Here is a 27,836-nt window from a genome sequence, read left to right as displayed (position 1 = left end):
TGTTTCTCTCTCTCCCTAGCAGGATGATCAGATGACCCAGTAAAAGCAAGGGAAACAGGGGAATCCCAGTGGAGGGAGACAGCACTTGGCCGAGGCCCCATTCCAGCTGCTGAGGCTCTGAAGAAAGGCAGCAGCTCCAAATGTTTGCATTTATTATAAAGAAGGGTACAGACCCTAGACTCAAATACATCAAAAGCAAAGACAGATATGAAACCGGAACAAAGAGCAGAACACCGAGGTATCCATGTCTGGGCCAGAGCTGCCAGCCAGGCCTGGCCTTCCACTTTTGGTCCAGAGGGCCCCTTGGCCCAGCTGTGCCTGCTGCCAGGACAAGTCGTGGACTCAGGTACTGGTGTTGGAGGTTCTGGGGAGGCAGCACTTTCAGAGGTTGGACGGTCCCTCTCCTCGCGGCCAGTTTCCCTCTAGCACCCAGGGGTTTCAGCCTCACATCAACCATTACGCATTTTAAAACAGAAAATGGGAACCAGCTACAGGAGAACAGAGACACTGCAGGGAGGAGACCTGAGTGTGTGGGTGGACAGAGGCCAGTCTGTTCACCTGGGGCGGGGGCCTGGCCCGGGCACGGACACCCCCCCGGGGCCGTAGCCCTCCAGGTGGCCCCAGGAAGGGCGGCTGAGACAGTCCAGGCAGACAACGGTCAAATGGGTGGAGTTCTGGTGGCGGTGCTTTGGCTGCCAGACCGCCACAGGTGCAGTGCAGGCTCCAGGGAGCAACAGTGAATCTCTGCTCAAAAGACAGAGAGCCTATTGGGCCGGGGGCCAAGCACCACCACCTACCCTGCCTCGGTCCTGGCCGTGGCCCTGCAAAAGGCACCGAAACTCTGGGGCTGAACCCCAGCCTCGAGCAGCAGCTCGCCACTGTGCAATCCCAGACACGTGTGCGTTGTGTCCACGAAAAACTGCACTCTCCTCGCGTGGCTGCCCAGGGAGAGCCAAAAAAGATCCCCCTTGGTTCTTTAAATTTGGCTTAGATTTCAGGGAGCATAACTTCAAGTGAGGAAAAGAACAAAGTCTAGACCCAGCCCACCCTGGCAAGAATTGCTCCCCACCTCGTCAGCATCAGAAGAAGCCCGGCGGGCGGCCAGGACACGCACCACGCACACACAGGGCAGTAGAGAACAGTGCCTGCCTGCCACTCACGTGGCAGCCAGGGCAGCGGGGCCCGGCTCAGGGGACTGCTCTCGGGGGATCCGTGTAGGCCGGGTTGTAGGGCGGCTGGCTGGCAAGGTAGGGCGTAGCTGCTCCTCCTGCAACAGAGAGGAGTGTGTTGTCTGGGCAGCACCAGGCTGGCTGGCTGGCTGGCAGGAGGCAGTGGTCCAGCAGCCGTGGACCCAGGGGCAGAGTCACCAACTCAGGGGCACTCACCAGCCAGCGTCTCGTGGTAAGCAGGCGGGCCCATGGGCTGGGCCAGGTACGGGGGTGGGTACTGCGTCGGATAGGGGGCCGCCGGCACGCCGGGCTGGGAGGGCATCGGGTGGTAGCCCTGGTACGTTGGTCCAGGGTAGCTGGGTGGCGCACTTGGAGGCTGTGGGTAAGGGGCGTGCACCACCGTGGTGGCCGTTGTGGTGGTGACAACCGCTGCAAAGAGAAACCAGGTCAAGGCCCCTCTGTGTCCCTCCCTGGGTCCTGCCCCTCCCGCTGAACCAACACAGGGCCCTGGCTAGCTTCCCATGCCGACACGGGGGCGGGGGGTGTCCCAGTGGGGCAGGGGAGGACAAGCATGCTTACGGCGCGGCCGGCGGCACATCTTGTACAAACAGCAGCAGGAGCAGGTGAAGCAGATGATGATGGTGACAACAGACAGCACGAAGATGGTCAGGCCGATGGCCACTGTCGCGCCGAACCTGCCAAAGACCCAGTCACAACCCAGGGCCCCAGCACCAGAGGTCTCACCGTATGGGTTCCCTAGGGGGCCACCTCCTTGCTGCGATGCAGACCACAACAGACAGCAGCGGCCCCTTGTGCAGCTTGAGTCTGTTCTGGCCTCAGTTTCCTGGTGCCTAAAATGGGGCTGGGAGTCCAGATGAAGCCGGCCCTCCCGAGAGAGCAGGGACGACCTGCTTCAGGCCCCTCTCCCCCATCCTGCCCTGCCCTCAGCAACCCAGCAGCAAATGTTTCCAGCACATTCCACAAACCAATCCAAGCTCTTAGCTATGGCCGAGACAACTGAGGTCTGGCCTCGGATGGCAGCACCGGAGGCAGAAGGCCCTGGGGAGCACAGGCGAGGAGAGGGTACCAGTGCCAGGAGGCCAGAAGCCAGGGTGGCGGTATGAGGCAGGCGGTGGCCCTGCGCTCCAGTCACAGCCCAGAGCAGGGGCCCAGGACAGCTGTACCACGCGGGCTGGTGGGGTCACCCCCAGCAGGGAGGCTGAAGCAGCAGAGGAGCTGTAGGCAGCCTCCCTCCCTGCCCTGGCTCCCCTCCAAAATGCAGATCCAGAGCTGGGCTAGCCACCGAGGCTGACATCCAGGGCCAAAGGTGCCCCTGCGTATCCTCCTGGGTTCCTAGAGGCCAGGCTTTCTTCTTGGAAAAGGCAAATACTTGGTAATCACACCAAGCGCCTTTACAAACTGAAGGAGCTTTGTCAGCAGCAGGCTACGGCCCGCCCTGAGGCCCAGGCTGGGGGAGAGAGAGGGCCCCCCTGCTCCAGCCCTACAGCCCAACCTCTACCCCACAGCCTGAGCAAGGGACAAACCCCTCACACTCAGCCTTCAGCCACCGTGTAGCCTGGGACGAGGCCCCCAGAGGCAGGAACAGGGGAACACAGATCCATACACGCGGTCTCGGGCACCAGGTCTCCCGCTACAGAATGGCACCCAAGCTCACCCCATGTCAGCCTCTGCCTTCACCCAGGGGCCGCCTGTACCCCCGGACTTCCCCTCCTTTCATCACAGGCTGGTTTCCATCTCCACCCCTTTTGGGGAAAAGAAAACCAAACGTTTCCTCCCCGACCTTCCCGTCCCTGACGTCAGCAGCAGGCAGGACGGCACACAGCACCCTCTTAAAGACACAGCGTGGCTGTGGCCAGCTGCAGCAGCAGCAAGAGGGAGCCCAAGGGGGAGGAGGGGATTCGGAGAGCTCTAGCCTCCTTCCCAGCTCCCTCCACCTGCTGCCTCCACCCACCAGGGCCCACAGGTGTCACCCTGCAGCCCGGGCAGACCCCAGCCATCCCCTCCTGCCCCCCGCCCCCGCCAATGCTACCTTCACTCCCAGCCCTAAGATCTGCCAGGGCTCACATAGGAATTTCCTTGCTAAACTAAGTTCATTCACACTTTCCAATACTTAGATGACAGGTGACAACCAAAGAAGAAAAGAGAAAACTGAGGTATGTCTCCCTAGGCAGTAAATCTTACACTAAAGAAAACTTTAACCTTTAAGTTGCAAATAAAATTCCCTACCAGGCCCAAGAAGCCCGGGGAGATGCGGGACCCCTTCCCTCCCTGCCCTTGGGCTTTGGGAGCCCCGCACTGTGTCCCAGCCCAAGGCCTCTGCACGTGCAGTTCCCCCTCCCTGCTGGGACAGTCGCTTGGTCCCTCCCCCACCCTCACCTCCCACTGGTCTCTCAGACCCCAGTTCAGAGCATCATCTCCTCCAGGACAGCTTCCCTCACCACGAGGCGGGGGTCAGGCTCCATGGTAAACGCTCACAGAGAATTAAATTGCTGGGCACACGCTGGGGTGCAGCGGGCGCAGCCAGCACTGGGGATGCCTGCATCATGTATCCCAGTGCTGGTCAAGTCCAGCCTCCCAGTAATGTATCCTGGGCAGCAGCAGAAGGGGGCTCAGGCGCTCGGGGCTCTGCCACCCACACGGGAGACCTGGGTGCAGGTCCAGGCTCCACGGGGAGCATTTGGGAAGTGAACCAATAAACATAAGATCTGTTTCTGTCAAGTAAATTAAAATAAATCAAGATTATTTAAAGTATTTTCAAGTCAGAATTACAAGAACGAAAAGAGCAGAGAGAGAGGTCTTTCCTCCACCCACTGGTTTTCTCCCCAACTAACTATAATGGCTGGAGCATCTTCTGGGTCTCCCATGTCGGGGGGTGGGGGGAGACGCACAAGGACTTGGGCCCTCTTCCACTGCTTTCCCAGGCCATAGCAGAGAGCTGGATTGGAAGTGGAGCAGCCCGGACTTGAACCAGGCCCATATGGCACGCCAGCACTGCAGGCAGCAGCTTCACTCGCTAAGATATAGCACCGGCCCCAAGATTTTATTTATTTGGAAAGTAGAAATTAGGTCAGGAGCTTCTTCTGGGTTTCCCATGTTAGGACAGGGGCCCAAGCACTTGTGCCGTCTTCCACTGCTTTCCCAGGCACATTAACAGGGAGCTGGATCAGAAATGGTGCAGAGGGTGCCGCCTGCAGTGCTGGCATCCCATATGGGCACCGGTTCAAGTCCTGGCTGCTCCTCTGGCTGAGCGAGCTCTCTGCTGTGGCCTGCGAAAGCAGTGGAAAATGGCCCAAGCCCTTGGCCCCTGCACACAGCTAGGAGCTGAGAGTGCTTCCTGGTAGGAGACCCAGAGCTCCAGCTGTTGGGCCAATTCAGGAGTGAGCCAGCAGATGGAAGACCTCTCTCTCTGCCTCTCTTCTGTGTAACTCTGACTTTAAAATAAAAAAAACCTTCACAAAAAAAAAAAAAAAAAGCAGCTGGGGTTCGGCATTGTGGTGTAACAAGTTAAGCCTCTGCCTGAGATGCCAGCATCCCCTATGGACGCCAGTTCAAGACCCGGCTATTCCACTTCTGCTCCAGCTCTCTGCTATGCTCTGAGAAAGCAATAGAGAAGATGGCCCAGGCGCTTGGGCCCCTGCACCCACGTGGGAGACCCGGAGGAAGCTCCTGGCTTTGGGTCAGCCCAGCTCTGGCTGTTGCAGCTATCTGGGGAGTGAACCAGCAAACAGAAATCTCTCTCTCCGTAACTCTGCCTCTCAAATAAATAATCTTAAAAAAAAAGTGGAGCAATCGGATCTCAAACCAGTGTTCATATGGGATGCCGGAGTTGCAGGTGGTGGTCTTACCCACTATACCACAACACTGGCCCACAATAAAGATTTTTTTGTTTTAATATTAGTTTAAAGGCACGGTTCAATATAGAGAAGAGGAGACAGATCCTCCATTTCCTGGTGCACTCACCAAATGGCTGCAACCGCCAGGGCTGGACCAAGCTGAAGCCAGGAACTCCAACTGGGGTCTCCTATTTGAGAGCAGGGGCCCAAGTACTTGGGTTGTCCTCTGCTACTTTACCCAGAGCATTAGTAGGGAGATGGATTGCAAGTGGAGCAACTTCTGCCTATATGGGATGTTAGCATTGCAGGAAGCAGCTTAAGCTGCCTGTACACCAGCTTCTTTTTTAAAAAATTGAAAAGAATTCATTCCACCTCAGTTTACAAATACACACACACATGGGGCCAGCACTGTGGCGTAGTGGGTAAAGCTACCACCTGCAGTGCCTACATCCCATATGGGTGCCAGTTCGAGTCCCGGCTGCTCCACTTCTGATCCGGCTCTCTGCTATGGCCTGGGAAAGCAGTGGAAGATGACCGAAGTCCTGGGGCCCCTGCACCCATGTGGGAGACACAGCAGCAGCTCCAGCCATTGCAGCCAACTGAGGAGTGAACCAGCGGATGTAAGACCTCTATCTATGCCTCTCCTTCTCTGTTTAACTCTTTCAAATATTTTTTAAAACTGCAATGGAGACCCCCAGCATTCTGTAACATAGCCCTAAACCCAAGATATGGACAGATGCCTCAGGTAATCAACTTGCTATAATAAAGTCTTACAAAGAAACCCACAAAGACACTTCTCTGAGTATTCGCTGAACTGCATCTGACGAATGAAGGATTAAGTTCAAGCAGGGATCCCACAGGTAGCTCTCAGCAAGAGGGCCAGGCGGAGCCAAGTCAGGCTACAAGAATGGATGCGTGCACCGACCAGGACCAGGGCCACCTCCTGAGCTGAGACATCCACAGGCAGAATTCAGAAGGCAGAGCCAGCCCAGCAGGAGGAAGGGACAGGCGCCACAGCCCCTGGCAGCAGCGGGGCAGGGTTGTGGGGCTGGGGGAGAACCTGGCAGCCTCCCCGTGTTCCCTCAGCAGGGGCGGTTCTGGAAGCGGGGGCACCCGGCCCTCTCCACGTGGGGGGGCCAGTGGGAGGCCAAGTGCCAGGCGGGTAGTGGCTTTGCAGGCCGAGAACCACAGCAAGGATGCTTTCAGGGCTGGCAGGCAGGCCAAGTGCAAGCCCACACCAATGTGCCCTCTGTGGTGCCAGGCAGAATTGGGGCGTGGGGGCAGCAGTGGCCAGCCAACGCCTGTGGACAGCAACTGTACCCTCAGGGGCCTCAGACTGCACCAGGAGCACCCAGCGGTCCTCTGCGTGGCCAGGGGACTGGAAGGAACCAGGACAGGGACCAAGGAAGGTCTGAAGAGGGAACAGGCCAGGAAAGGACACAGACCACGGACCACCCCCAGGGCAGGGTGGGTGCGGCTGCCAGGGCTGGGGAGGGGGAAGCCCAAGGCCAAACCCAGCCCACAGGCAGCACAGCACAACCCCGCCCCTACCATGGGAGCCCCAGCACCACTCAATGGAGGACCCCTACCCCCAGGCTGTGGCATCTGGAGGCCGGGGGTAGAGGGTCCTCATCAGATTCTTGTGCTCATGGGGACCCTCACGCTTAGGGAACCGAGGAGGATCACGGGGGATAGTCTGGGTGGGAAAAGCTGGGGCCGTGGCCATGGGCTCCCTCCCTGCCGGGCTTCTCCTGGACTCCCACACGAAGCAGCGCACTCCCTGGCAGGCACACACAGCGGCCTTGGCCACCGCCACCGCCCGGTCAGAAAAGCCCCAGCGTCTCCCCCTTTTCCAAACACACAGTTGGCCTCAGAAGAGCAAAGGGGGGGAGGATGGAGGTGGCGTCCCCAGGTCACCCACACCTCCCACCAGGGAGGGAGGCACGTGGGGGCAGAGGACACTGGAGCTGCACACACCACACTGCACATGCACAGCCCAGGGCAGCCCCTCTCCCCTTCCCCAGCCCCTGCACCCTGGGCCCTCTTCCCACTTGGGCTCCCAGCTCCTCAGCACCCTGGGTCGGCCTGCAGAGCCAGCTGCACTCCACATCCGCATCCACACATTCAGCTCGCTTCTCAGCTCCTCGCGGGGTGGCTGGGGCCCAGGGCACAGCCCCAGCTCACAGCACAGCCCCTGCTGTGGTCCCCCTCAACGCCTCAGCTTCAGCCCTCAACACCCTCCTCTGTCCCACACCAGAGCCCTTCGCCCACACCAGCTCTCCAAGGTGCAGTTCGTGCCCCAGGCCCTGTCGCCTCCACCCGGCCACTCTCTGGCCAGGAAGCCAGGGCGGCGGCCCCCTGCCTGCTCTTTTGCCTTCCTTGGAGCAGCTGGAGTGATCTTCCTAAAATGGCATCCAGACCCCAGCACTGCCCCTCCGGGGCAGGAAGTTAGGAATCAGGTAGGTGTGTGTGTGTGTGTGTCAGGCCTGATGACCCGCACCTGCTGCGGAAGCTCCAGAAGCCCAGCATCGTGCACCTCAAAGTCCCGCCCAGACCCTGAAAACCTCCCAGGTGCTCCCAGCCCTCCCCCAGGGAAAGCTCCCAGGAGAATTCTCTCTCAGGACCAAAGGGGTTACCTGGCCTGATAACATGGGGCAATAAAACCTTTACAGGGAAGCCCCTCTGCACTGCCCAGCTCCAGCAAATCGGGAGGAATTTGCTAATTTTCACCCAACAGACGCTAGGACTCCCCATCCTTTGTCCTGGAGGAGAGGGGGAGGTGGGTAAACAGACTCCCTTAAAAACCTAGGGAGTTCAAACACACTGCGGCTCAGCAGAGGCAGAGGGCTGAGCCGCTGGCCTGGCCTGCCCAGGTGTATTCTCTCCATTCAACCAAGTAACCTCGCTCTCCCCCAGTCCGAGCCACTGGGCGCTCTCTGTGGCTTCCATTCTGATGCCCTATCCCCAATAAAGCCTTATCATTTCGCTGTCTCACACCTGAATTCTTTCTTGTGTGAGCACAAGAACCCCATGGCTGCTACAGCTCTTTTCTCCAGTGACACCCAGACCATCTGGGGGAGGGCATCCCCAGGGCAACACCACTGCACCCTCTGGGCCCTCCTGGGAACTCAGGGCGGGAGCAGCTCTCTGGAGCTCTCCGGCTTCAGCTGTGCTTGCAGTTGAATTTGACTTAAATCCCAAAGTCCAGGTGCATGGGGTGGGGGGTGGCGACACAGGAATCCGATTATGGTGTCTGGGAGGCTGGGCCTGGGGGCAGGTCCTCACTACTGTGAAAGCCTGAGCCAGGCCCAGACTCTGTCTCTGCTCCCTGGCTGGCCCTGTGACCCCCTCACCCCTGACCCAGACAGAGGCCAACCATTGCTGCCTCTCCTGCCTGGGCCTTTAGCAAAACTGTTAGCTAAACAAACATTTTCTCTTTGTAAAGTCGGTGGCCTCAGCTAAGTCACAAAAAGCTGACCACAGCAAGGCCCTGGGCAGCCCCTGGGCAGCCCCAGGTACTGAGGGAGAGACCCCCCTGGCCACCCCACATACACAGGCTCAGAGCCCAAGGTCACTTCCTCCAAAGGGACAACCCAACCCCCAGGTCCACCGGGAATGGTGGAAAGCACAGGACAGACTCCAGCCAGAGGCAGCTGCGGGAAGTATGTGTCACATCTCCTACAGGGGCAGCAAGACAGCGCAGGAGCCCAGCGGAGGGGGCAGGCTTGCTCTCTGGTCCAGAAAAGAGGACCTAACACAGTGACCGTGACCCACAAACCTCGACACTCTCACCGTGGCATCATCAGTGGTCCCAGCAGCCTCACCCCTCCATTCTCACCCCTCCCCTTCTCTCTCCACTCCGGGCCTTCCGACCTGCATCCACACATCACTGCTGCCTCACCTGCCCCAGCCCATCACCCTCAATATGGACCCCAACCCTCGACCCTGAATTGTCACCCCACACCACAGCCACCCCCACCTCCCCTGCACCCGCGCCTGGGCAGCTTCCTGGTGGTCCAACAACGGTGACTGCTTCTATCCGGGCCACACCCGAATGTGCAGCACACACACGCCAGAACGAGGCACTCTGCCTGCAGGCTTTGCTTACCCTGACATGGGGTCAGTGTCGAAGCTGGACCGAAACCTCAGCGCCGAGCCCAACTGCTCCAGCGGCTCCGTATTGGCGGGGGCACTGCACAGGGAGGAGAGCTCAGGGTTAGCTCGGGATCCCCACCCTGCACAGCAGACACCAGCACACACAGAACACCCACCGGGGCTACCACACCCGGGCACGTGGGCGGCCCCCTAAGGACAGATGCCGCACACACCGGGACCTCAGAACACACAGCGGTCACGTTTCTCAGAGTCATAGGGTCAGGCTGGAGCACAGACCACAGAACAAGTCTGGACAGATTTCAGAAGTGAGATCTACAAAGTAGCTGCTCGATCTGAAGAGAAGGAAGGTAGAAGTCAGTAACGAAGAGCGGCATGGCCACAAAGTTAAAACAAGTCCATGCCCAGGGGAAGTAACATGATACAAAAACAAAATTAGGGGCAGACCATGCGGAGCCCTAGGTTAAGCTACTGCTTCCTAAACCTGCAGCCCATACTGGAGTACCTGGTTCAAGTCCCCGTGACTCCACTTCTGATCCAGCCTCCTGCTAACACAACAGGTGATGGCCCAAGTAGCTGACTCCCTACCACCCACACAGGTGACCCAGATGCAGGTCCAGGCTCCTGGCTTCAGCGTGGCCCTGCCCAGGCGGTTACAGGCAGCTGGGGAGTGAGCCAGCAGGTGGAAGATCTGTCTGTCTCTGTGTGTCTGCCTTTCACTCTCTCTCACACTCTGCCTTTCAAATCTTTTATTTTTATTCAAAAATAAAATAAAAACTAATTAAGGAGGTTGGTGTTGTGGCATAGCAAGTAAAGTCACCACTTTGGATGCCGGCATCCAAAGTTTGGGTCCCGGCTGCTCCACTTCCCATCCAGCTCCCTGGGAAAGCACAGGAAGATGGCCCAAGTGCTTGGGCCCGCACCCACGTGGGAGACCCAGAAGAAGCTCCTGACTTTGCCCTGGCCCAGGACTGGCCTTTGTGGCCATGTGAGGAATGAACCAATGAGTAACAGATCACTGTCTCTCCATTTTTCTGAATTTCAAAATAATTTTTAAAAAACTAATTAAACCCTCAGAAAAACAAGAATTATAACAAGTTAAAGGAATCATAAAGAAAATTAACAAATGTGTTGAACTGAATGATGATGAAATACATGTTGAAATTCATGAAATACAACCAAAGCAGTCCTTAGAGAAAAATATGTATTTTTTAAACATTTATTGGTAAATAGAAACGTTTAAAAATGAATTAGATGGGGCCCAGCACTGTGGCGTACAACATAAAGCTGCTGCCTGCAGTGCCAGCATCATGAAAAAGGAAAAAAAAAAGACACAAAAGGGGGAAAAAAGACTATAGACTATATGAGAAAATAACCACAAAACAGATTTATATATATATATTTTTTTTTTTTTTGACAGGCAGAGTTAGACAGTGAGAGACAGAGAGAAAGGTCTTCCTTTTGTTGGTTCACCCAATGACTGCCACAGCCAGCACTGCGCAGATCCGAAGCCAGGAGCCAGGTGCTTCCTCCCGGTCTCCCATGCAGGTACAAGGCCCCAGCACTTGGGCCATCCTCCACTGCCTTCCCGGGCCACAGCAGAGAGCTGGACTGGAAGAGGAGCAACCGGGACTAGAACTCGGTGTGCCAGCACCGCAGACGGAAGATTAGCCTAGTGAGCCACAGTGCCAGCCCAAAACAAATTTTTAAAATAACATTGGGGAGGCCAGCACTGTGGCATAGCGGGTAAAGCTGCCCCTGCAGCACCAGCATCCCATATGGGCACTGGTTTGAGTCCCGGGTACTCCACTTCCCATCCAGCTCTCTGCTATGGCCTGGGAAAGCAGTGGAGGATGGCCCAAAGGCTTGGGCACCTGCACCCACATGGGAGACCCGGAGGCAGCTCCTGGCTTTGGATCGGCACAGCTCCGGCTCTTGCAGGCAGTTGGGGAGTGAGCAGTGGATCAAAGACCTCTCTCTCTGCCTCTCCTTCTCTCTGAATAACTCCGAATTTCAAATAAATAAATAAATAAATCTTTAAAAAAGAAAACATGATGTGAAATGATAGGAGACTTAAAAAAAAAAAAAAAAACACTGGAGGCAGGGGCAGCACTGTAGCGTAGCAGGTTAAGCCACTGCCTCCAATGCTAGCATCCCATATGGGCGCCGGTTCAAGTCCCAGCTGCTCCACTTCAATCCAGCTCTCTGCTTTGGCCTGAGAAAGCAGTGGAAGATGGCCCAAGTGTTTGGGACCCTGCACCCATGTGGGAGACCCAGAAGAAGCTCCTGGATTCAGATCAGTGCAGCTCTGTCTGTTGTGGCCATTTGAGGAGTAAACCAGCAGATGGAAGATCGCTCTAACTCTGCCTTTCAAATAAATAAATGTTTAAAAAAAAAAAACAAAAACTTGGTGACAGGAACTCAGTGCAGTTGCCACTTGGGACATCAACAAAACAAGGAAGTAGGTGACATTCACAAACATGTAATAATGGAATCTCACAGACACCAGTGTCACATACTCCTAGCATTTTTCATATCGGAGCGCCTGGGTTCAAGCCCCAGCCCCACTACCACATCCAGCTCCCTGCTGATGTGCACCCTGGGAGGCAGCAAGGGATGACTCAAGCGCCTGGGTCCCTGCCACCCTCCGGGGCAACCCGAATGCCAGCGCTTTCACTCGCTCCCTGGCTAAAGAAAAAGGCTAACAATAACCTGGCTTGGATTCCGATTTGGAAAAAACCTACCTGTGGAAAGGCATTGTGCAAACTACTGCAAACAATAAACTCAGACGGGACAGGAAGTGACTCCCTGTTAACCACACCGTGTGAGCCCCAGAGAGTGATTAGATTTCGTTTTCAAGGGCTCATTTTCAGCACTGGAAACTAACATTCAGTAGAAATGTTTAGGGCATCTGAGATTTGCTCTAAAATAATCCAGAAACGAAACTAGCGGGAGGCACGTGGAGCAGCAGTGCTGTGGAGAAGTTATTACACCATCCTTTCTGCTTTCGTACTCTTGGGGAATTTCCCCCCAAATTAAGTGTAAACCAAATAATCAGGGGCCCAGCATCCCATGTGGGCACCAGTTCAAGACCCGGCTGCTCCTCTTCCAATCCAGCTCTCTGCTATGGCCTGAGAAAGCAGTAGGAGTTGGCCCACGTCCTTGAGAGACCCAGAAGAAGCTCCTGGCTCCTGCCTTCAGATCAGCCCAACTCCAGCCACGGCCCCCATTTGGGGAGTGAACCAACAGATGGAAGACCTCTCTCTTTGTATCTGTAACTCTGCCTCTCAAATACATTTTTAAAAACTTACAAGCAGTAGGAACAACTATATCCTAATAAATCTGAAGGGCAGCCAGCACAGCTGAGTGATGATGTTTCTAAGAAAACCGGTGAGCAGGCTCAGGCGAGGGAGCAAGCCCCTGGTGGAGAATGTCGGGCAAGCGCAGGGCTGGCGGCCGGGAACCGGGCACGCCAGGTCCTTCTCCCCCGGGGGCACCAGCTGATTTCAGAGGGGCAGCCAGGAAGCTGGGCAGGGCCTCTGGAGGCTGCAGCAGCCCAAGCAAACGGGGATTAGACCCAGAGTGGGAGGCCCTGGTGACCGTCTGGGCCAGGACCTGAATTCCTGTACCCAGGAGCGAAGAGCGCAGCTTTCAGGCATCTCGGGCTCTGAGCTGGGCCAAGGGGATCTCACAGTGCTGGTGTTCCTGGCACACGCCACAAAAATCCTCCCTGGAGAGAGGCTGAGCTCCAAAATCCTACTATTGGTGCCCCAGATGCCATGTTAGGCACACAACCAAACACGCCCAGGGAGGCTAGGAGACGACACAACACCAACAGAAGACAACGCTAACAACGGGCGAAACACTCGCAGGGCTTCCAAAACACGTGAAAAGCGAGCACTCACCGTCTGCACAATCAACAGTGAGACTGAGGCAGAGCTTAAAGAGAAGACTGGGGCGGCACTGTGGCCCAGGACGCTCAGCCACTGCAGCACCGTCATCCCCTACACCGCACCAGGTCAAGTCCCAGACCCAGGAGTCGTGGCCAGTGCTGGCTGTGAAGCAGTGGATGGAAGACCCCACCCAGCCCCTGCCTTTTAAGATTTATTTATTTGAAAGGCAGAATTAGAGAGAGAGAGAAATGGCTGCATCTGCCGGAGCTGGGCCAGGCTCAAGCCAGGAGCCAGGAGCTTCATCCACGTCGCTCACATGGGTGCAGGGGCCCAAGCGCCTGGGCCATCTTCTGCTTCTTTCCCATCACATCAGCAGGGAGCTGGATAGGAAGTGGGGCAACTAGGACTTGAACTTGCGACATATGGGATGCCGGCACTGAGGTGGCAGCTTTACCCTCTACACCACAGTGCCAGCCCAATAAAATATATCTTTAAAAAGAAAAGATTGAGCAGTTCAGAGACAACACAGGTTAGAATTTCAGCCGGAGAGACTGCTAAGCAGGCATTACAACAGCTCACTTCCTCTTGACTACTTATAGTAAAACTCAGAAATGGATTGAACATAGAATTTTTTTAAATTTATTAATTTATTTGAAAGTCAGAGTTACACAGAGAGAGAAGGAGAGGCAGAGAGAGAGAGAAAGAGAGAGAGAGAGAGAGAGAGGTCTTCTATCCACTGGTTCACTCCCCAATTGGCCACAACGGCTGGAACTGCCAATCTGAAGCCAGGAGATTCTTCCAAGTCTCCCACATGGGTGCAGGGGCCCAAGGACTCAGGCATCTTCCACTGTTTTCCCAGGCCACAGCAGAGAGCTGGATGGGAAGAGAGGCAGCTGGGATCACCCTATACGGGATGGCAGCGCCACAGGCGGAGGCTCAGCCCGCCACACCACACCGCCGGCCTTGTGCAACTTCTCAGACCTGAAGGGCCTCACCAGAGCTCTCACAGCTCTGAATGTGCACGGCTCTTCATCAGGACGAGGAAGAGACCTCCCAGGCCACTCAGAGACCGAGGCTGCCGCTCCCACCCCAGGCCCGGGAGGCAGAAGGGCACCATCTTGGTTTGGGGCACCAGAAGCCCCGCCCCTGAGGGCCCAGTGGGCAGAGTCCCTGCTGAGGAAAATGATTGAGCGCAGAGTGCCCAGCTGGGGACCCGCTGGGGGGCCCCCAAGTTCTCCCCGTGGGATGGGAACACTGGCCCACCCACCACTGGGTGCGTACCTTCCCTCCTCCCAGGTCCACAGCTGGAGAGGAGACCTGCCTCAGGGGAGTTCTTGGTCTTAGCCTTATCTGATTTAGATAAGATTTCAGACTTTAACCCTGAGCCTCAGTGGTCAGGTGAGAAAAACATGAGTTTGACCAGGGCTGGAATGTGATCGGCCGAGTGTGTGTGCCCTCCTGAAACTCACACCCGAAGCTCCAACTCCCAACGTGGTCCTGGGAACCAGGCAGGTCGGGACGCAGCCTCAACACTAGGGCTCCCACGGTGCGCGAAGCTGGAATCAGCACCGTAAGAGGACAAGAGCCGGGCAGGCGCTCGACCTCGCAGTTAAAATGCCGGCTGGGAGGTCCACATCCTGGATCTGGCTCCTGAACCCAGCTTCCTGGTCATGCAGACCCTGGGAGGCAGCAGGGAGGACCCGGCCAGTTGCATTCCTGCCCCTGGAGTGGGAGACCTGGGCGGCGTGCCCGGCCCTGGCCCTGGCCCGTGGCTCTGGTCCATGACTCAGTCCAGGCTGTTGCAGGCAATCTGGGAGTGAACCAGCATGGGGGAAGATCGCTCTGTTTCACTTCTTTGTCCCCTCGCTCTTTGGCTCTCAGGGGAACAAAAAGTTGTATTAAAAAAAAAAAAAAAAAGGGAAGAGAAAGTCCGTCTGTGTGTACACTGAGGACATAACAGGAAGAGGTTCCTCACCAAGACCACAAGACCACGCCGGTGCCCTGATCTTGGGCTTCCTGCCCTCAGGACTGCGGGGAAACCCTCTGTCCTTTAGGCCACAGCAAACCCCACAGCAGTGCAAATGGCCCGGGACACACAGGGAGCCTTCGCCCAAGTTTCATCAAATATGCTGAGTCTCAATAAATTTCAAGACTAAAATCTTTGTTTTAAGATTTTTATTTATTTGAGAGGTAGAGTTACAGACAGTGGGAGGGAGAGACAGAAAGGCCTTCCTTCCGTTGGTTCACTCCCCAAAGTGAGCACAACTGCACTGAACCAAAGCCAGGAGCTTCTTCCGGGTCTCCCATGTAGGTGCAGGGGCCCAAGCACTTGGGCCATCTTCTACTGCTTTCCCAGGCCACAGCAGAGAGCCGGATTGGAAGAGGAGCATCTGGGACTAGAACTGACACCTATATGGGATGCCGGTGCCACAGGCAAAGGATTAACCTACTGCACCACGGTGGCGGCCCCAAGACTAAAATCTTAAAGCACTGTGAAGGGCCACCGTCTACAATGCCAGCATCCTGTACGGGCGCCAGTTCAAGTCCCGGCTGCTCCACTTCCAATCCGGCTCTCTGTTGTGCCTGGGAAAGCATTAGAACATGGCCCAAGTCTTTGGGCCCCTGCACCCACGTGGGAGACCTGGAAGAGGCTCGAGACTCCTGGCTTCTTATCGGTGCAGCTCTGGCCATTGCGGCCATCTGGGGAGTGAATCAGCAGATGAAAGATATCTCTCTCTCTCTCTGTAACTCCTTCAAGTAAACAAATAAAATCTTAAAAAACATGCTAATAGAAAACACCAAAACTGCTAAAAAATAAATCTTTATGACCTATATCTCTTAAAAAAGGAGTTTAAGTTTTATTTCCTTATTTGTATTTAATTGAAAAGCAAAGCAATAGAGAGACAGAGAGAAAACTCCCATGCGCTAGTTCCCTCCCCGCACATGCACACAGCCAGGGCTGGGTGAGGCCAATGCCAGGAGCCTACATGGAGGTCTCTCACAAGTGGCACAGACCCAGATACCTGAGCTACCACCTGCTGGCTCTCAGCGTGTGCATTAGCAGGAAGTTGGATTAGAAGTGGAGCCAGGAGGCCGGCCCCCGTGGCAGTGAGTTAAAGCCACGACCTGCAGCGCCAGCATCCCATGTAAGCAATGGTTTGAGTCTCAGCTGCTCCTGTTCCAATCCAGTTCCCTACTGATGGCCTGGGGAAAGCAGTAGAAGATGCCCAAGTGCTTGGGCCCTGGCACTCACATGGGAGACCTGGAAGAAGCCCCTGGCTCCTGGTTTCGGATCAGCCCAGCTGTGGCTGTTGTAGCCATTTGGGGAGTGAACCAGTGGATGGAAGACCTCTCTCTGACCTTCCCTCTGTTTGTAACTCTGCCTCTCAAGTAATTAAATAAATATTAAAAAAAAAAAAAAAAAAAAAAAAAAAGGAAAAAGAAAAGAAAAAAGAAAGAAGTGGCAGGGCCAGCGCTGTGGCATATTGGGTTAAGCCCCCACCTGCAGCACCAACATCCCATATGGGCACCGGTTCGAAACCTGGCCGCTCCACTTCCCATCCAGCTCTCTGCTATGGCCTGGGAAAGCAGTAAGAAGATGGCCCAAGTCCTTGGGCCCCTGTACCCGCATAGGAGACCCAGAAGAAGCTCCTGGCTTCGGATCAGCACAGTTCCAGCTATTTTGGCCAATTGGGGAGTAAACTAGTGAATGGAAGACCTCTCTTTCTCTGTCTCTCCTTCTCTCTTTGTAACTCTGACTTTCAAATAAATAAATAAATCTTAAAAAAAAAAAAAAAAAAAAAAAAAGTGGAGCCAGGACACAAACCTCGGTGCTCAAGTCTGATAGAGGGGTCCCAAGCTGCAACAAAAGCACTGCCCCAGCCCCCCGCCTAGGTCTTTTGCTTTGACCTTGTATATATTCATGGTATACAGCATGCTCTGAAATTCGGATACATCGCTCTGAAATTCGGATACATCGCTAAATCATGAGACCACTCAACACTTAAATATGCACATTACCTCAAGGCTCATCCTATTCTGGGGCGAGAACACTCTCCCAGCAATTCTCAAGTCTGTAATATGTGGGACGGGGCTTAACCCGCCGCGCCACAGTGCTGGCACCAGAGCTGGTGTTCTTTGGTCAACATCTTCCCCATCTCCCTACTCCCAGCCTCTGGGTACCTACCACCTTCTCCCTTCTGTTCCATGAGCTAACAATTTTACACTCCACATAAGAGTTAGATTATACCATGTTTGTCTTTCTAGGCCTGGCTTCATTTCAGGTTCACCCACATTGTTACAAACGACAGGATTTCCTTTTCACAGGCTGGACAGCACCCACTGTGTAGACACCCACGTTCTGTTTGTTCACTCATCCACTGATGGCCACCTGGGTCGATTCCACAACTAGCTTGGCTACTGTGCATAGCGCTGCAATGAACATAGGGATACAGGTATCCCAGACACGCTGGCTTCCTTTGGATATTTCCCAGAAGTGCTATTAGTGGATTGTTTGGCAGTTGTTTTTAGGACTTACTTATTCGAAAGGCAGAGTTACATAGAGGCAGAAAGAGATAAAGGTCTTCTACCTGCTGGTCCACTCCCCAAATGGCTGCAATGGCCGGAGCTGCACCAATTCAAAGCCAGGAGCTTCCTCCCGGATTCCCACGCAGGTTCAGGGGCCCAAGGACCTGGGCCATCTTCCACTGCTTTCCCAGGCCATAGCAGAACTGGATCGATCGTAAGTGGAGCAGCCACGACTCAAACCGACACCCATACGAGATGCCGGCACTGCAGGTGGCGGCTTTACCCACTACACCACAGCACCAGCCCCTGGCAATTATATTTTTCTTTTAAGATTTATTTATTTTACTGAAAGTCACAGTTACAGAGAGAGAGAGAGAGGTCCTCTATCGGCTGGTTCACTCCCCAATTGGCCGCAACGGCCAGAGCTGCGCCGATATGAAGCCAGGAGCTTCTTCTAGGTCTCCCACATGGGTGCAGGAGCCCAAAGACTTGGGTCATCCTGTACTGCTTTCCCAGGCCAAGCAGAGAGCTGGATCGGAAGTGGAACAGCCGGGTCTTGAACCAGCGCCTACATGGGTATGCCAGTACTGCAGGCGGCGGCCCCTGGCAGTTCTATTTTTTTTAATTTTTATTTCTTCCTTTGACAGAGACAGAGAAAGAGAGAGCAATCTCCTATCTGGTGGTTCACTCCCCAAATGTCTACAACAGCCAAGGCTCGGCCAGTGCAAAGCCAGGGGCCAGAGAGCCAAATGAGTCTCTCACTCGGGTGGCAGGGGCCAACTTGAGTCATCCCCTCCTGCCTCCCAGGGTGCGCATCAGCAAGAAGCTGGAACCTGGAGCAGAGCTAGGACCCAAACCTGGGCACCCCAGCATGGAACACAGGCACCCCAGCAGGCGTCGTAGCCACTCAACCAAACGCTCACACCTGTAGCTCTATTTCTGATGTCATGAGCCCCTCCGCATTGTTTTCTATAGTGGCGAAGATTTATATCTTGAGTACATCTTCATTAGATACAGTGTTGCACACATGAAAAGTATCCAAATAGAAATTAGAATCCAGGGGCCAGTGCTGTGGCGCAGCAGGTTAAACCCCTGGCCTGATACGCCGGCATCCCATATGAGCACCAATTCGAGTCCCAGCTGCTCCTCTTCCAATCCAGCTCTCTGCTATGGCCTGGGTTAGCAGTAGAAGATGGCCTGAGTCCTTGGGCCCCTGCACCCACATGAAAGACCCAGAAGAAGCTCCTGGTTTCGGATCGGCGCAGCCCCAGCAGTTGCGGCCATCTGGGGAGTGAACCAGAGGATGGAAGACATCTCTCTGTCTCTACCTCTCTCTGTAACTCTTTCAAATAAATAAAATATTAAAGAAAAAAATAAATTAGTATCCATAAAAAAAGAAATTAGTATCCATGCATTTTGCTCTATGGAATTAGATCTCAATTTTTTTGAAAGATTTATTTGACAGGCAGTTACAGAGAAAGAGAGAGACAGAGACAGAGAAAGAGCGCTCTTCCATCTCTTCCATCTGCTGGTTCACTCTCCAAATGGCTGCAACAGCTGGGGTTGGGCCAGGCAAAAGCTGGGAGCCTGGAACTCCATCCAGGTCTCCCACATGGGTGGCAGGAGTCCAAGTACCTGAGCCATCGTCCACTGCCTTCTCAGGCACATTTGCAGGAAGCTGGATCATAAGTGGACCAGCTGGGACTTGAACTGGTGACTATATGGGATGCTGGTGTTGTAGGCAACAGTTTAACCCACTGGGCTACAACATTGGCCCCTAGATCTCCGTCTTTATTATCTCTATTTATTTATCATCTCAAATAATGGAGAAACTAGAGAAGAAAACAGACCTCTGCTTCTGTTTCCGGCTTCCTGCTAACACACATCCCGGAGGCAGCAGGTGACGGTTCAAGGACTTAGGTTCCTGCCACTCACATTCTAGGTTCCTGGCCGTGGCCTAACCCAACCCCGTTCACTGTGGGCGTTCAAAGAGTGAACCAGAAAATGGAAGGTCTGTCTATAGTTCAGTTTTTCTCTCTCCATTTCAAATAAAAATGAAAATTTTTTTAATCAAATAAATACTGGAGCAATTGTTGGTCTAGCAGTTAACAGCCCAGTTAAGGGGCCAGTACTGTGGCTGCCACTTGCAGTGCCGACATCCCATATGGGCGCTGGTTCGAGTCCCAGCCACTCCACTTCCAGTCCAGCTCTCTGCTAAGGCCTGGGAAGGCAGTAGATGTCTCAAGTCTTTGGGCCCCTGCACCCACATGGGAGACCTGGAAGAAGCTTCTGGATCATGGCTGGCTCAGTGGACATCTGGCCACTGTGGATATCTGGAGAGTGAACCAGTGATGGAAGACCTCTCTCTCTGCCTCTCTGTAACTCTGTCTTTTGATTAAATAAATAAATCTTAGGAAAAAAAAATAAGAACCCAGCTAAGATGCCCACATTCCACATCATAGTACCTGGGTTCAACACCTGACTCCAGTCCCTGACCCCAGCTCCCTTCCCTTCCCTGGGAGGTGGTGGTGGCGGCTCAGGTGGAACACCTAGACTCAGTCCCCATATCCTGGGGCCAATGTGAGAATCTGAGAAGTACACAGGTAGACAGGAGCTCTGTGTCTCACGTAAAAATTTTTGAGAAAATGAAATTCGAGGGGCAAACATGTAGAGCAGCCCATGTTAAGTTGCTGCTGCTGATACTCACATCCCATAATGGAGCCGTATCAGAGAGCTGCTTCAAGTCCTGGCTGCTCCACTTCCGATCCAGCTTCCCGCTAAGGTACCCTGGGAGGCAGCACATGGTGGCTCAAGTGCTTGGGCCGCAGCCACCCATGTGGGAAACCCGGATGGAACTCTGGGCTCCTGGCTTCAGCCTGGCCCAGCCCTGACTGCTGTGGGCATTTGAGAAGTGACTCGGCAGATGGGAGATCTCCCTCTCCCTCTCACTTCCTGCCTCTCTCCTACTCTACCTTTCAAGTAGGTAAACTTTTTTAAAACAAAACTTGACAGACTGGCACTGTGTAGAAGGTTAAGCCATGGCCTACAGTGCCAGCAGACCATATGGGTGCTGGTTTGGAGTCCTAGTTACTCCACTTCCAATCCAGCTGCCTGCTAATGAGCCTAGGAGAGGCCAGTGCTGGGGCATAGTGGGTAAAGCTGCTGCCTGCAGTCCTGGCATCCCATATGGGTGCTGGTTCAAGTCCCAACCACGCCACTTCCAATCCAGCTCTCTGCTTACAGCCTGGGAAAGCAGTAGAAGATGGCCCAAGTCCTTGGGCCCCTGCACCCCTGTGAGAGACCCAGAAGAAGCTCCAGACTCCTGGCTTTGGATCAGCACAGCTCCAGCCATTGTGGCCATTTGGGGAGTGAACCAGCAGATGGAAGATCCTGTCTCTCTCTCCCTCTGTATTTCTGCCTTTCAAATAAACAACTAAATCTTTACTTTAAAAAAAAAAAAAAAGCAGCTTGATTTGTACTTACATCTACTCCTGGTCATATGCTTAAAGGTATACACATACGGACCAAAGAATGCAAACAGGAATGGCCACAGCAGCATTATTTGTCACAGCCAAAAAGGGGCAACAACTCAGGTATCTATCGATACCACAATGGATGAATAAACTGTGGTGAAAATAAACAGCATGGGTGAAACTTCAACCAGATAGAAAACACGAGGACACGTATGCGTGACTGTGCCCATGTGTGTGCATGAGATAAAAGACACGTGTAGTCGGGCTGATGGCCACGCCGGGGACCACAGAGGAGATGTTACTGTGGTGTTCGCCATGGCGGTGATGCAGGTGGCTGGCTTGTGCTAAATCACACAGCTGTGCAATATTTTGAGCACTTCCCTGAGTTATCATTCACGAGAGAAGAACACAGAGTAACATCAGTGTGGGGCTGGCAGTGTGGCACAGCAGGCTGAGCTACCGCTTACAACGCCGAAATCCCACACCCAAGTGCCAGTTCGAGTCCCAGCTTCTCCACTTCTGATCCAGCTCCCTGTTAATGTGTCTGGGAAGGCAGCAGAAGATGGCCCAGGTCCTGGGGCCTCTGCCACCCACGTGGGAGGCCCAGATGGAGTTCCAGGCTCCTGGCTTTGGCCTGGCCCAGCCCCAGCCATCACAACCATTTGGAGAATGAGCCAGTAGATCAAGATCTCTCTCTCTCTCACACTCTGCCTTTCAAATAAATAATATATATTTTTAAAAGGCAAAAGTAACACGAGTGGATTAGTTTTATAACAGCATATTACACACAGCTAAACAAAGAATTATGCGAACTGAAAGGTTGGAAGTAGCATCCAGAAAGCCGTAAACAGATGAAAATATAGAAAGAAAGCCAGGAGATGTGGATCCAGGCCAGAGAGGAGTCACAGGTGTCTAATCCAAGTTCCACAGGGAAAGAGGGGGGAAGAAGTGACACTTACAGTGGTGGCAGAGAATTCTCCAGAACTGATGCAACACTAAGCCACAGATTCAAGAAGCTCAACAAATCAATTACAGCAAAAATAAAAAGAAATCCCTAACTAGATCTAGTACCGCGTAACTGAATAATACCAAAGACAAGGAAAAAAAAAAACCTTAAAAAGCAGTCAAAGCGGAAGAGAGATGTCTTTTACACAAACGACAAACTGGCTGTTGAGCTGACGTCTCAACAGGAACAGTGAAAGTCGGAACACAGAGGAAGGGAACCTTTGAGACAAAGTAACCATTGACTTAAGTTCTCTGCTTGGCTAAAATACTAAAAACTGACACCAAAGTGATTCACTGTTCTAACCAACTGAAAACAAAAAGTCCCATATGCATCTCCACAAATGCAGGAAAAGCATTAAAAGAACCCCACGTCCTTTTATGAGAAAAACCCCCACTAGGGCTATTGTGGGGCAGCAGGTTAAGGTGGGCCCTGCGACTCCAGAGCCCCAGTTCAAATCCCAGCTGCTCCACTTCTGATCCAGCTCCCTGTTAATGCGCCCGTCAAGGTAGTGGAAGATGGCCCAAGTGTTTGGGACCCTGCACCCACATGGCTTCAGCCTAGCCCAGCCCTGGACATTGCGGCTATCTGGGGAGTGAATCAGTACATGGAAGATCTTTCTCTTTTTTTAAAAAAAAATATTTTGTTATTTATTTGAAAGGCAAGTTGCAGAAAGGCAAGGAGAGAAAGAGAGAGAGAGAGGTCTTCCATCTGCTGGTTTACTCCCCAAATGGTCACAATGGTCAGAGCTGTGCTGATTCGAAGCCAGGAGCATCTTCCGGGTCTCCCACGTGGGTGCAGGAGCCCAAGGATTCGGGCCATCTCCCACTGCTTTCCCCAGGCCACAGCAAAGAGCTGGATCAGAAGTGGAGCAGCCGGGACTCGGGGTTACTGAGAAAGGTAGAGAAAGAGAGAGAGGTCTTCCATCCATTGGTTCACCCCTCAAATGGCCAGAATGGCTGGAGCTGATCTGATCAGGAGCCAAGAGCTTCTTCCAGGTCTCCCATGGGGGTTCAGGAGCCCAAGCACTTGGGCCATCCTCTGCTGCTTTCCCAGGCACATTAGCAGGGAGCTGGATCAGAAGTGGAACAGCCAGGACTTGAACCAGTACCCATATGGGATGCCAGCGCTGTAGGTTGGGGTTTTAACCTTCTGTGCCATAGCGCAAGCTCCAAATAAATAAGTCTTAAAACACATAAAGGGAAAAAGAAACACAAAACAGAAGAAATAAATAGAAAGCATAAAATAAGATAGCAATGTAATCCCAGAATATTAATGTAAATGCAATATACATTACATTTAAATGGAATACTCAATCGATACTTATTTCTTTATTGCAAGGCAGACATATTGCAATAGACATACGCAGGGAGGGAGGGAGCTCCCATCTGCTGGTTCATTCTCCTAACAACCTTGACAGCCAGGACTGGCTGGGCCAAAACTCCATCCAGGTCTCCTATGCAGGTGGCAGGATCCCAATTATTTGAGTCACTACTGCCGCCTCCCAGGGTCTGCACTGGCAGGAAGCTGGAGTCAGAGGGCTGAGCTGGGAATCAAACCCAGGATTCTGATGCAGAACCCAGCATCTTCCTGCTAGGCTAAATGCCTCTCCACTCCTAGCTTAAAAAACCTGACCAGAATGGATTAAAAACAGAAAGACGTTGTAAGACGTAAGGATACTGGGGCCGGCGCTGTGGTGCAGAGGGTTAATCCTGCGCCTGCAGTGCCAACAACCCACATGGGCTCTGGTTTGAGTCCCGGCTGCTCCTCTTGGGATCCAGCTCTCTGCTATGGCCTGGGAAAGCAGTACAGGATGTCCCAGGTCATTGGGCCCCTGCACCCACGTTGTAGACCTGGAAGAAGACCATCTCCAGCCGTTGTGGCTATCTGGGGAGTGAACCAGTGGATGGAAGACCTCTCTCTGTCTGTAACTCTACCTCTCTAATAAATAAAATCTTAAATAAAAAAAAATAAGGCTATCAGAAGGTAGAAGGTAAAAGGTCGAGTGTGGCCAGTCAGGAGCCCTCAGGCACGGCCAGCAGGGGCTCGCGAGACCAGGCGGCCCTCAGGCAGGAACCACGGGACACCTGTGTGACCCACTCCCATGCCTGTTTCCAAGAAATTCTCAGACAGTTGCAGAGAAGGAGAACCAGAAACACATACAGCAACACGGCTGGGTCTTACAAGCACTGCACTGGGCATAAAAAGTAAGGGGGCCGGCGCTGGGGCTCAGCGGGTGAAACCACGGCCTGCGGCGCCGGCATCCCATTTGGGCGCCGATTCTAGTCCCGGCTGCTCCACTTCCAGGCCAGCTCTCTGCTGTGGCCCGAGAGAGCAGCAGAAGATGGCCCCAGTGCTTGGGCTCCTGCACCCACCAGGGAGACCCAGAAGAAGCTGCCAGCTCCTGGCTCAGGATCAGCCCAGCTCCGGCTGTTGCAGCCATTTGGGAAGTGAATCAGCGAAGGGAAGACCTCTCTCTTCTCTCTGCAACTCTGCCTTTCAAATAAATATATCAATCTTCAAAAAAAAAAAAAAAAAAAGAAAGAAAGAAAGAAAAGTACAGAGGTCCCTGTGACCCTAACGGCATGCCCACAAAACACCAGCTCCAAGCACACACACCTCAACCATGAAGACTGGCGGGCAGCAGGGTACGCAACCGCCACAGGAGGTCAAAGGTAACACGCGGGGGTGGGTAGCTGCTCTTGCCCAGCCCAAGGTTGATCACCTCAACCCCCCACCCCTGTGGGCAAACACAAGGGAGACACAGCCAGGGCCTGGGACCTCCGCCCCAGGGGCGGTGTCAGTTCACTGCCCACACTAGGACACGGGCCTGGCTCACACGGGGCGCACGCCCATGCACTGTGCCCGGCAAAGGCCTCCCCCCACGTACGGGGCCGCTGTGGGGCACACGCACGCCCAGGTGCCCACCCTGAGCACACGTGGGAACAAGCGCATACAACAAGCATACAGCACCAGCTGAAGCCACTGACCGCCTCCCCCACCGCCGGGGAACCTGCTTAGCCCACAGCTGTGCGAGCTAGAGCCTTCAAGGGTAGCAGAGAGAAGGGGCAGGGGCACACTGAGGTTTGAGGGAGTCCAGTTCAGAACTGGGGCTCCCAAAGCCTCTCTCCAGTTCCAGCCACCCTCGTAAGAGGCCTAAGAGGCCCGAGGGGCAGATCTGTTTCCCCCCTGCTGGCCCGGGCCCTGCGCACCCACCCTGGGACGCACAGGTGCACCCACCTGGTCTCAGGCCCAGCACATGCCTCCTCGTTCCACACCAACTTCTTGAGCACGTCCGAGCAGCAGTACTGGGCGTCGCAGGCGCCACAGCAGAAATCAGGACAGAAGTCGGGGGCCGGGGTTCCTCCACGGGACGCCACGCACACCTCTCCGCAAGCTGTAGCAGATAAACACACCGCTGCTGCAGCACCACCTGCTCGGGGCTGCCGGGGCCTCTCCCCTGGGCCCCGCCCCCGCCGGCGGCTGGCCTCCTGATGGGACAGCGAACTCGCCCAGGTTGAGTCTCACTGGGCCACTCTCAGCTCTTGGACATTCCCTGTCCTTAAGGGTCAAGCCTAGCAGGGCCTAACTTCAAAGACCTTGAAGGCCACTCCACTGTCCACACTCCCTCCCACCCCCCAACTCCACTCATCCCTCAAGGCCTCACTGCAGGCAGCCTGCTGCAGAAGCTGCCAAGCCCAGCGACGCCGGTAACGTAACCAGCGGGGACCAGGCAGCGGAGGGTCCTCCCCATCACTCAGCCCCTGCTGAACACAACGAAGGGGCTCAGCCCTCACAATGCACGCCCAGTCCATCACAGCCACCACGCAAGAGCCCACAAGCACTGAGCCCCGGGTGCCCAGGACAGCAGGGCCTGGGGCATCCGCTGAAGCTGCCATAGCTGGGATCCAGGCACACGGGCTCGATGCTCCATGGGCAAGATCACGGCGGGGGAACCCGGCTGACAGCAACGTGGGAGGATGACCCAGGGCTTTGGGTGGCCACAGGGTCTGCAGCCAAACGCCTCGGGGCGTCCTCGGCTCCATCAGCAGAGACCCACTGCCCACAAGCAGGAGGGGACACCCTGAGGCTGCCAGCAGCACCAGGCTCAGACAGAGACCCTGAATGAGCTCCTTGAGAGGAGATAACTGGGGGAGGGGAGGCTGCACTCGGTTCTCGGCGGCTCCAGGCAGAGCTCTGCTCTGGGCAAGGCTGTGAGGCAGGGCCGGCCAGGCCTGCCCCCACCTGAGGCCAAGGAGGCCCAGGTGAGCCCGCCTCCAGCGGCCTCTTCCCAAGAACAGCCACAGCTGAGGGGCCTGAGCCAGAGGCTGGCCGGGGTCAGGCGGCACCCGTGCTCCCGGGTCCCCGGGTCCCCAGACACTCTGGCGAGGCTCTCAAACCACATCAGAGCAGGGCCTCCCACGGGCTCACTCGGGTGCACTGATTGTGGGTGCAGAGCTCCCCCTTCTCAGTCCCCCAGCCTCCTCCCAACCCCCAGAAAATGAAGTCTTCTCCGGGAAGCCACCCATGCCCGAGGGGACTTTTCCAAGAGCCGGGCCCAACTGCTACCCCTGAAAGGCCCCCAGGCTGTCCTCCCAAGTCTGTGAATCACCAACTCACGCTCGCAGTTGGGGGGGGGGGGGCGGCTCTGCGATGGGGGCTGGAGGCTGAGAGGGGACGGGAACGGCGACGGACACATAGTTCCAAAGCCAGGCAGAGGATCGCGCCCCAGCCTCTGAGACCCAATGCCTGCAGGTCCCGAGGCAGGCAGCCCCCTCCCCATCGTTCCTGGACGGAACAAAGGTGGCAGCTGCCCGAGCTCCGGACAGTGCCGGGTCAAATCGGGGTGTTGGGCATCTCACGGGCTCCGCCGACGGCCCCCAGGGCAGCAATGAGTCGGAGAGTGCTTGGCACGCCCGGGAGGCAGCGAAGAGGTGGTGTCCGCCCCCGGCCCAGGGCAAGACGGGCGCCCCCTCCCGCCCCCAAGCCAGGCTCACCTCCCGGAGGCGGCAGCAGCATGGACAGCAGCAGCAGCAGCAGCGTCCGAGGCGCGGGGGTCCGCGGGGCCATGGCTGATGGTGGGCGCACGGACTGGCGCACGGACGCAAGCTCCGGGTCGAGGAGCTGCCGCAGCCTGGGCGACCGCGCGGCCGCCCGCTTCCTCGCCCCGCCCCGGCCGGTTCCCGGAACCCCCGCCCGGGAGGGGGAGGGGTCGAGGGGAGCGGACGCCCCTCCCAGCCCCGCCAGCCCCACGCCCGGGTCTGCTTCGAAACTTGGGACCCGTTTCCGGGACGCGCCCAAGTCGCCTTCTGCTCCGCGGAGCCTTCTGGGGGCACCCCCAGTCCCCAAACTTCGGGCTCGGAGCCCCGACGGGGACCCCGCAGGCACCTACATCCTAACACTGGAGCGCCTGCTGTCTGCGGAGGCCGCCGCCCCGCCCCTCCCCTCCCGCCCGCCCTCCAGGAGGGCCACCTGGAGCCCAGGTGCGCCGGGCGCGCCTTGCGCGCCAGCAGTGCCTGCGCAGTCTTTGCTGCTGGAGGCCCAGTCCTGAGACTCTGCAGGACCCCAGCTGAAGAGGCCACCCGTGTGGCCGGGGCGACCTGTCCATGCTCTTGGTGATCCGGCCCCAGGGCAGCAGGCTCACCCGGCTGATAGCACCTGGACGGACGGTGCAGCGGGTAGCTCCCAGAGCACCACACTCCTATGCACGATTTCACATTTGTTTTGCGCCAAAACAAGTTTTTTTAAACAAGATTATTATTTTTTTATTTTAAAGGGAGAGCATCAGAGAGGGAGACAGATCT

At 55.3% G+C, this 27,836-nt stretch overlaps 1 protein-coding gene across 2 annotated transcripts; it reads right to left on the bottom strand.

Moving 5' to 3' along the window:
* Positions 1-135: 135 nt before the first annotated feature.
* Positions 136-27,188, bottom strand: SHISA5 (shisa family member 5). 2 transcript variants are annotated; one of them, XM_002713345.6, is made up of 6 exons: positions 27,030-27,188; positions 25,273-25,429; positions 9,132-9,215; positions 1,749-1,864; positions 1,386-1,598; positions 136-1,267 (listed from the first exon to the last, which is right to left on the bottom strand). In XM_002713345.6, exons 1-6 carry the CDS (start codon positions 27,100-27,102, stop codon positions 1,188-1,190), a joined length of 723 nt encoding a protein of 240 aa, XP_002713391.1. In that variant the 5' UTR covers positions 27,103-27,188; the 3' UTR covers positions 136-1,187. The 2 variants fall into 2 exon arrangements, with proteins under 2 accessions (XP_002713391.1, XP_008258829.1); XM_008260607.5 differs by lacking the exons at positions 9,132-9,215; positions 25,273-25,429; positions 27,030-27,188 and adding an exon at positions 2,845-2,942.
* Between the last annotated feature and the right edge of the window lie 648 nt (positions 27,189-27,836).

Source organism: Oryctolagus cuniculus, chromosome 10 (assembly GCF_051225735.1).
Source record: "Oryctolagus cuniculus isolate XC-2025 breed Fujian yellow rabbit chromosome 10, ASM5122573v1, whole genome shotgun sequence".
In the NCBI taxonomy this organism is placed as follows: domain Eukaryota; kingdom Metazoa; phylum Chordata; class Mammalia; order Lagomorpha; family Leporidae; genus Oryctolagus; species Oryctolagus cuniculus.
The sequence above is the reverse complement of the archived record's forward strand: the minus strand, read 5'-3'. Positions and strand labels throughout refer to the sequence as shown.